We start from the raw sequence: 9,604 nt of genomic DNA, 5'->3' as shown, positions 1-9,604 counted from the left end.
GTTTGTGATATGGCCATTTCATTCGTAAAAGATGCGGATCTGTGATGGCACGAGCCCAGTCCTGTCCACTGTTTCCTTGTAGGAGACTTTGCAAGACAAACAGAATGCAGTTTGAAAATATATAAACTAACCAAACTTATATGACGTGATTTCACAGAAGATGTAAGTGCGTATGTGCATCCAATGCTGAGTGCAAACAAACTGCCTCTGAAACTGTAACACATGCATTTTGTAGTTTCCCTCCTCCTGGCTGCATAAATGTCAATAAAAAACTGTAATAGCCTTCATATAAAAATACAAGCAGAGTAGAGTCTCCATTCAATCAGAGCAGCATCAATTATTCATAAATGCTCCTGTTGGCTGTGCTGCTCCTGGGATCGATGCCTCTGTAATGTGGACTGATACGAGCCCCCGGTCGAGTCCTGGCTGCAGCAGGTTAATGGGCCGACTGGATTTCACCCACCGCTGGAGGCACTTCCTGTACAAAACTCCGCACCACACCCCACTGGCACTTTCCCAATATGTTGTGTGTGTATGTAGGTGCAGCAGATATCGGCAGGCTTCGTATGTGTTTATACTGTAGACTGCATGTAATTTGAACTTAATATTTGTGAGGTCCACAGTTTTCTCAAGGAAAGCTTGCAAGCTTGGAGCTTAGCTTTGCTGCTCCTCACCATCTGTTTCTGTTACCGGAGCCAGATAATACAAATTTGGACAAGGGCTTTGGGGCTCAAATGACAACCACTATGGTTGGGTGTGATTGGCTGAAGCTACTGTCAATCAAGCAGACATGTCCCAACCTGTACAGACGGCCTTTTCAAAGGGTACATTTTCTTCCTATAATGAAACAATATTTCTCAAATTTACCACAAAGACAAACTTTAGACTAAATGAAATTAGCCAGTCAGACCACAATGTAATGTGCAAAAAAAAAGTATTGACTTTGTATGAGAACGTTCTGTGGAAAGATCATATCAGACGCAAATTATTATTGCAGGCAGTATTTTTATCATCTTTAATGATTTTTACAGATTCTCTTTTTAGTCTTTTCCACAGCCTCTAGACACTAAAAATCACTGGGGTTAAAAATTGTTTGTATCAATATAGCACTGACACAATACACACAATACTGGGTCTCTAATTAAAAATAGAATAGAATATATATATGTATATAATCAATTGCACTTTACCCATGTTTTTTTTAAATTAGAGACTATATTACTTTGCAAACATGGTGATACTGTCAGCTATCTTCCTTTTTGGAAAAACAAATATTTAAATTAAATCAACTCAACTCGACTCAGTGAGTAACTGGTTTGTTGCAGTGTGGATTGATGTAAATAAGGTGTAGCATTAATAATAAAATAAAATTAGACCAGAAAACAAGGTTGTGACTGAAGAAAACACAAAGATTGGTACACATTTTTGCAAACTTTAAACTTCTTTTTCTTTTCTGTTTGTTGTAAAATCGATTTTTTACTTCCTGTTTCATTTGGTAAATTAAGTCTTCCACTTGAAATCATGTCTTTCTTTCTGTGGTTCACCTGACTGTGTGTTTCTGTGTGTGTGTGTGTGTGTGTGTGTGTGTGTGTGTGTGTGTGTGTGTGTGTTTGTCCAATCCATTTTTCTACCAAATCAATTTGTGCTGTCGTTCATGAAGAGGTTGGATGTTTCATGGAGAGTGCGGTAAATGGTGAGTTTCTGAGAATCTGTGAATGACATGATGAAAGTGTTGCCTAGTAACAGTAGTCCTCCTTTGATGTAATCAGATTACAGATTAATTAGTAATTAGCTAATGATGCAGCAGATGGCTTTTGGAAGATCTGACATATCAAAAAAATAGAAACTAAACCCAGAAAATTGAATTTTATCTTTGGTATTTACATTTATTTTTCCTGTTGGTTTTATTAATATTGTTTTTAACGTTTTATCGTATTGTTATCAAACGTTTTACTTATTGTCATTGTTCATTTTTGTTTTTGGCCTAATGTTGTTTTTAATCTTGTTTTGCAAAGCACAAGTTATTATTGTTATCATTATTGTTGTTTATACTTGCATAACATGTTAGCATGCTGGCGGTAGCATTTACCTAGCATTTAGCAGACTTATCTGACCTAACTGTGTTTTCCTGGGGATGTCGGATAATTTCAGCCAAAGTTCAGACAGTTTGGTCTGAGTTTCTTAATTAACTTTTTTTCGTCTGGTTGAATTGATCTGGTTCTCTGCCAGAACATGTGGCGTTATCATCCTGCTGGGCTGTGTGATAATGTGAAGAGCATTAAATATTCAGTTAAGAGGAAGTTGAGTGTCACTGCATTATCTGAGATGTCAGGAATTTATTGATGACTATCCTTTATCTGTTAGAGCTGAAAGGGCACACACAAGCACAGACACTAAACCACTGGGAGTAATATTATTTGTCTGATAGATGTAGTCTATTTGTTTCATGAATTATAGATCTCCCAAAATGTCATCCAGAGCGAGTAGCCTGCCTCGACTCGCACGCCGTGTGTATGACATCACCTTGACAGATGAGTCCTTTCAGCAGCACTTGCTTGAAGTTTTAACTGGGTAACTCAAAGGTTGTTCAATCAATAAGTGAAGCTTTTTAAAATGCTTGGTTGTTTCCTCTACTAGGCTGAATTGTTAATAGGACAGAGTCTGCTATGCTGAAGCGAGTAGTGTCCACACAGGCTGCTAGTAAACCTGAGGAATAATCTGTTTGTACTTTGTCATCCTCCACAGACAGACTTAAACAGATTTAAAGCTCCCCGTGAAATGTGCTTTGATGCTTTAAGAATGGGCCTCTGATGAAATTAAAACAACTCAAGTCAGCATACAGAAATAGAATTACAAGCAGAAATAATTCACTTTGTGAATGAAAAAGCACTCTCCGGCTGCTCTGGATCTTTTCTCTTTTTCTTTTTTTCTTTTTCTGAGATGGAATCCGTCAATGAACGCGTTAAGGAGATGTAAGAGGGAGAAGAGGATGTCTCACTGCCATTAACCTGAAACCACCCTCTCCTTACACCCCACCCACCCCTCTCCTGGCTCGACCCCACTCCACCTCCCCTCGTTCATTCAGATCCGGCCCAGGCGGAGAGGAAACTGCTGCCCCCCTTGGGGATTTGGCATCATAATTATATAGGAAGCAGAGCAGTCTGCCGTCTGTTAGAGCTGGAGAGGCTGCAGGCTGGTCACACATGTCCGCTAATGTGCAGTGAACAACTGGTCAGAACACGGATGTGGAGCTGTCTTTCTGACACAGTTTGGAAGGTAAGATAATCTCTTGCATTAATCTTCAAAGAGTTAATAATAACAGAGAGTTATTAACAGCCTGTGATGTTAAACCTCCTGCTGCTCACAGTCTGTTCAGTTTGTTTAGATTTTGTATTGTCACTGACCACCTCTGGAAACTGCTGCCAAGTACAAATATCACTATAACAGTCTATAACAGACCATAACTGACATGTTTAAACAATAGCGTTGTAAGCTGTTTGACAAAACTTTCCTCTCTCTGAATGAAAAGTCTGTTGGCTTTTTCTGTGGTTTTACGGAAACTGATCCATTTTCGTCTGCAGGCTGTTTCTGAAATCTGCAGTCTTAATTTTAACTCTTGTCGCTGGAGATGATCAGAAAAAATCTGCCTATTAGTCTTGTACCAAATGATTAGATATCAGCCTTGCACACACAGATTATAGAAAGTTCTTGAAGGTTTCTTTGTCGGTCGGGTGTAACTAAAATGAATCAGATAAATTAATTAAAAAAGCCGTAAATGCACATGCACATGCACATGCGCATGCGCAGTATTTTGAAAAGAAGCCAGTAAAGACTCCAGTGTAGCTCTTTTTAAAATATCACTCATTTAAAGAGTTGGAGCACTCTCAAAGGGTTGTTTATGGAACCATTAAGGTCCTAACTAAAATGGTTCTAAAGAGAACCTTTCCAAAATGGATCCCTCTGGCACAAAAAAGGACTTTACAATAATGCAAGCCTTAAATTATATTTTCTGGTACTATAGAGCACTTTGTGGTGATAAAAAAAAAGGTAAAAAGTTGTTCCTTTTATCATTGGGGCTTTAAATTTGTGAGACAGTGGAGCGATGTTGTGTCTGTTTGTCTTACCTCCCTGCCTCCCACAACTCTATTAAAGCAACTTTTTGCTTTTTTTTCTGTTTTTGAATGTGTCACAGAGTGAGAAGAGGAAGCAGCCATGTCAGAGAAAAAGCCACGCGGCTCAGACACACGTCCCAAATGTGGCCTCCGCAGTTGGAGTGCAGACAGTTATGTTTGGCGGGGGAAGAAACGCTCCCGGAGCTCTCGCGACGGGTCGAGTCCCGGAGGGCTGGAGGCAGAGGGGACGGAGGAGCTAGGTGTGCGGTCAACATCCTGTCCGAGGAGGCGCAGAGAGAGAAAGTGTAGCTGCAGCACTCTTGGGGATGCATTGACGTCTGCAGACATTGATGTGGTTTGCCGGAAGGCCTTGTCCCGCCGCTCTCTGCGGCAGAAGTTTCAGGATGCTGTGGGCCAGTGTTTTCCTCTGCGCTCTCACCATCACCACCATCATCATCATCACCACCATCAATCAGGCTCCTCACGGCCCTTCTCAGTGCTCTTCTGGTCCAAACGCAAGATCCACGTTTCAGAGCTCATGCAGGACAAGTGTCCCTTCTCACCCAAATCTGAACTGGCCCGATGTTGGCACCTTATAAAAAATCCCGCCACCCACCCAAGTGCCCTCAAGGACATGGAGGCTCCCCTCAAACCCAATGTCTCATCTTCCTCTACCTCCCCACCACAGACTCCCCTCTCCTGGGAGGACATCTGCTGCTCTCCTGGGCCTGGAGGCACCAGTCTGGAGGACTGGGACCCTTCTTGTCCTCATGGGGGAGCAGAGGGCCGCTGTGGCCATACTGACTACATCCTGGTCCCAGATCTCCTCCAGATCAACAACAGCTCCTGTTACTGGGGTGTGTTGAACCGCTTTGAGGCAGAGGAGCTTCTGGAGGGCAAACCCGAGGGAACGTTTCTGCTCCGAGACTCGGCCCAGGATGAGTTCCTCTTCTCGGTCAGCTTCCGTCGCTACAGCCGCTCCCTGCACGCACGCATTGAGCAGAACGACAAGCGTTTCAGTTTTGATGTGCGCGACCCATGCATGTACCGGGATCCCAGTGTGACAGGACTACTGAGACACTACAGTGACCCAGCCACCTGCCTCTTCTTTGAGCCCCTCCTTTCCCGGCCGCTATCAAGGACCTTCCCTTTCTCCCTTCAGCACCTGTGCAGGGCTCTGATCTGTAACTACACCACCTACCAGGGCATAGACAGCCTGCCGCTGCCCCCTCAGCTCAGGGACTACCTCCGACAGTACCACATTAAGTGTGATGGGGCCTGCGCTGTGTGACAGTCCAAAGCATGAAGGCCATGGAAGGCAAAGACAGCACAAGCAAAGGCAGGTTCTCTTGGCAAAGAGGCAAGAATATTGCCACTGAATTCTAAGTAGCTTTGTAGTTGCAAATCTTTGAGGTCCAAAAGGTGCAGAACTGGAGACTTTTTAAGATGTTTGATGATCTTGATGCATCAAGTGATATAACAACTAAACCTACAAAGGATCATCAGCCTTCTCTACGGGTCTGAATCCAAATACTGTAGGAACACGTGGATGTAAATGTCTCTCATGTCAGCCTTCAGTACTTAGGGATGGTTTGAAGCCTGGATTTAGGTTGTCTTCTTCCGGCCATCTTGGCAGTTACTGGAGCCAGGGTCAAGAAAGCAAGCACTACAGCTGACTGTGATGTGCTGAGACACCTGTAATTAAGCAAACATGCCTTAATATCCTCAATGGAGTAAGGATTCTCAACAGTCACCAAGACATTAAACGTTAACCCACACTTTTTTGGGAATATTGACTCTTGAAGTTGGAGCATTTCCCCCTTGACTTCAATGCAATCAGAGTTGTCTTGTGTTTAGTATTTCTAGTGGCCACTAGAAGAACTGCACCTTTCATAGTGCCTGGCTGAGACCAAACCTCCTTTCATGTACCTTAGTATCATAACAATGTGATGCTTTGCTGTGGCCTTGTCCTGCACACAACCAGTGCTGTCAAAGGTTAGAGGTACAGAGACCGCATCTAGTAATATCATAACATTATTAATTATTCATTAACTTTGCAACTAAACAACATTTTTAGACCTCTTCCCCTGTTAGGGTGAAGGTGTTCCTACATTGCCATGTTGCTTAAAATCCCTAGTTGTACGCTGTTGTAGTCTAACTAATTCACAAATTCAAACCACATCTCTCTCCAAAGACTTTGTGTAATGGTTGAGGTTGTGAAATGTACCTGATGGATTGCTCAACACATTTACCTCCTCATGGGAAAGTTGAGTCAGGCAAACTTTAGACGAGAGGACTGCTTTTTTTTAATCTGCTACACAAAATGGGTTCAAGGACTGTGTTGGCAATCAATATGGGTAAGATACATGACAGAAAAAGAGACATTACTGATAACCTGGCAATGGTTCAAATACCGTAAACGTCACCTATTTATGCCTTTCAACAGCTCTTCTTATCAAACACTCGTGAAGAGGACTTGAACCTTTTCAATGCGACTGCATTCTTCTCTGCAGCCACAAGATGGCGGCACAACTGCGCTGATTAGAGCTTTGGGAAGACTTCACCTGCTTCACCTGTCCGCCTTTACACTGCTCAGCTGCTTCTTTACCGTTAGCTGAAATCTCCTCTGTAAATTGGTATTTTAACATCAGTTGTGCCTCTACAGGTTTCACGAGTATTGTTGAAAAACTGTTGATGACATGATGGAGTGGGGAACAGTACACTATAGGACCAAGCACTATTCTCAAAGTATTTGAACCACTGTGATTCCCCCTCAAGGCATATATTGTATTCACCACATTGACACACAAACCAATAAATGCCATCTACACTGCCTCTGTAGTGTGACAGTTTCTCAGCTTTTTGTTCTCACTGGACCGATTTAACGGTGCAGCTCATGCTTATCCACACCTGTTCATGCTGCAGCTGTGGGCTGTGTCATAGTTAGACAGGCTAATGGTATGGAAAATGCTGCTTTTGAAGTATCCCTCTGAAAATAATTCATCCCGCTCTCTGCAAAGGACACCTCTAAATGCCAGCACTTCAGCAGAAGAGCAAATGGAGAGATAAGGACATGAAAAAGACCTCCCCAATAACTCGGGTGGAATTCTGATTTTTCAATTGATTCATGTGTCATTCAGCCTCTCTCAGAATAGAAAACAGGGCATGAAATCTTCATCATACGGCCATTAGGTTTTTCCTCAGTACTTGTCATACAGATATCAGCATTTTACTTCTACATGTTTGAGTAAATTGGCTGGTCTGTTGTCAGACTGTGTTCTTTTTTCCATTTTGTGCTTTCCTCTTCGTCAAAGTTTTAGAGATGGAATTACAGCTGGTTTGGTTTACAGAGTCATCCCTTGCTCTTAGACCAGTGTAAAGTTAGACAGTTGCACAAATAAATGATAAATAGATTCATTTTAAGCCTTAAAATTTTGCCACCGTACCCTCAGACTCTCACAACTAAGAGCTGTGCTTCCATGGCAACAATCAGTGACATCTGCTGACAACTAAAGGCTCAACAGGCCTTTTCATGGAAGACATTTTCACATGTCAAAAAATACAGTTAATGATGGCTGAATTCCATTTAGCTGCTTCAGTTTCAGGGTCCTGGTATTGTGCATGCTGGCTCACTGTCACTGTCATGGCTTACTGTCAGATCTGTCTTGTTTCTTCCATTATATAAAGGCTATCTGTTGAAGAGGACAGAGGATATCAGCGTCAAGGTGAAGCTCAAAGCGCCACTTTTTTCATCGTAAAAGGAGATTTAATTTCCCCTAAATACAGTACATTAGTACTACTTAAAGGGGAACGCCACTGATTTTACACATGAAGGTCAGTTAACCAGTCATGGAGAGTACTACTCAGCCTGACTCTCAGCTTGGACTTGGAGAGACACAAAGTCTGGGTTACAAACCAGACGCGTGGAGTCCAAAGAAAAGATGCTGTTAGCTACATTATGAGAAATGTAGGATTCAGAACAGTTTGAGCATCACTTACTAACTAAAACTAAACAGGATATTTTAGCCTCTGTTGCTTCGATTTGAACCATTTTTAAAAACTCTGTTTCTTGTGAGTCCCCCAACTTTATCGAAGGACAATACTAAATCACTAGAGGTAATCAAGAACTAGATAACTCTGTGCAACTGATGAACTTAGATCTCTGTCTGATACCCATTTGTCAGATTTAAGCCGAAGACAAAGTCTATCTTTGTGTTCGATCCCTTTGACAGCCAGTGCCTGCATGTCAACGCTCAGTCAATGGACAGTCAGGAGCCACATCTATTGATTTTCTGGAACCACATGCATGAAATATTAATGTTGTCTTGTATGATCCAGTTAGCGAGCATCATTTTTCAGCCGCTCAAAGCCAATATCTGGTGTTACATTAGATTCGTGATAAATTTGATCTCCAAATCTGAGAAATGAAACATTGGCGTTTATGTTTTGAGTTCATCCAGGACTGCTTCGTACAGTCACGCGTAGCCTAAAACACACGTATCAGGCTTCGGGCCTGTTGTACATGTTCACACTCTGATTCTCACTGATTCTTGTGTGCTATTATATTTCACTGATGTAATATTTAGACACCCAGCTGTCAGCCTACAGAGTACTTCCTGTTGCAATAATCAAAATCTCCCCTGAGACGCTGCTCAAACAGGCGAGTGGAGAGTCAGCCAATGGGAGGTTGTCTTTGGCAGCATAAGAAAGAGCCAAGAGATACATACACTGTATATTAATAGCTACTTGAATTAATAAATTATCAAAAGAATTGGCATTAGTGAGTGAGTATTTGTTTCTGGGCCTGGGTTGACCTCTCAACTTCACCTCTGTCCCGTTTAGGTGCTTTTGCAGTGTGAATGAGTGATGTGAAATACAAAATGTGCTGCTGGGTCGGAGGAGATGTGAGGAGCGATAACAAATAGATTCCCCACCCAGTGAAGATTAAAAAAATATATATTAATCAGACTAAATAAAATCTTGATTAGCTGCTTTCAATAGAAATAGATTGTTAAGAATCTAACTTTTAATACAATATATGTTTTTTATTACTTATTATTTATATTTAAAAATAAAGATGATTTAAAACAAATGTATAACACAGTTACTATTTCTGCTTTGTCAGACAGAAACGTGAGATGATCCAGCTTTAGATTAGAGTCACTATAAATATCTATAACTGGGACATTTTGCATGGGAATTCCTGGACTATTGAGTGAGGAGAAATCTTTACTTTGTATGATTAATTTAAGTTTAACTTCTCAAAACAGGTTACAGTGTAATATTCATGATTTCCAGTGCAACTTGTGCATGAGGAAAGATGGTATGTTGATGTTTGGTACAAACCTAATTAAAGAATATATTGTAAGCAGAATATAAACATATACAAACAGGTAAATTCCTCTCTGACTGAGGAAATGCTTTGTTTCTTATGTGAATCAGGTGAGACTGAAGACAAAGCCCAATTTATGTTTTATTGCTCATTATAGTTT

General features: G+C 41.5%; 1 protein-coding gene across 1 annotated transcript; it reads left to right on the top strand.

Moving 5' to 3' along the window:
* The first annotated feature begins 2,457 nt into the window (after positions 1–2,457).
* socs4 (suppressor of cytokine signaling 4) lies at positions 2,458–8,883 on the top strand. The gene is made up of 2 exons (XM_044218749.1): positions 2,458–3,276; positions 4,193–8,883. Exon 2 carries the CDS (start codon positions 4,213–4,215, stop codon positions 5,401–5,403), a length of 1,191 nt encoding a protein of 396 aa, XP_044074684.1. The 5' UTR covers positions 2,458–3,276; positions 4,193–4,212; the 3' UTR covers positions 5,404–8,883.
* Positions 8,884–9,604: the final 721 nt, after the last annotated feature.

Source organism: Siniperca chuatsi, linkage group LG1, assembly GCF_020085105.1.
Source record: "Siniperca chuatsi isolate FFG_IHB_CAS linkage group LG1, ASM2008510v1, whole genome shotgun sequence".
In the NCBI taxonomy this organism is placed as follows: domain Eukaryota; kingdom Metazoa; phylum Chordata; class Actinopteri; order Centrarchiformes; family Sinipercidae; genus Siniperca; species Siniperca chuatsi.
This window is presented reverse-complemented; position numbering and strand designations above follow the sequence as displayed.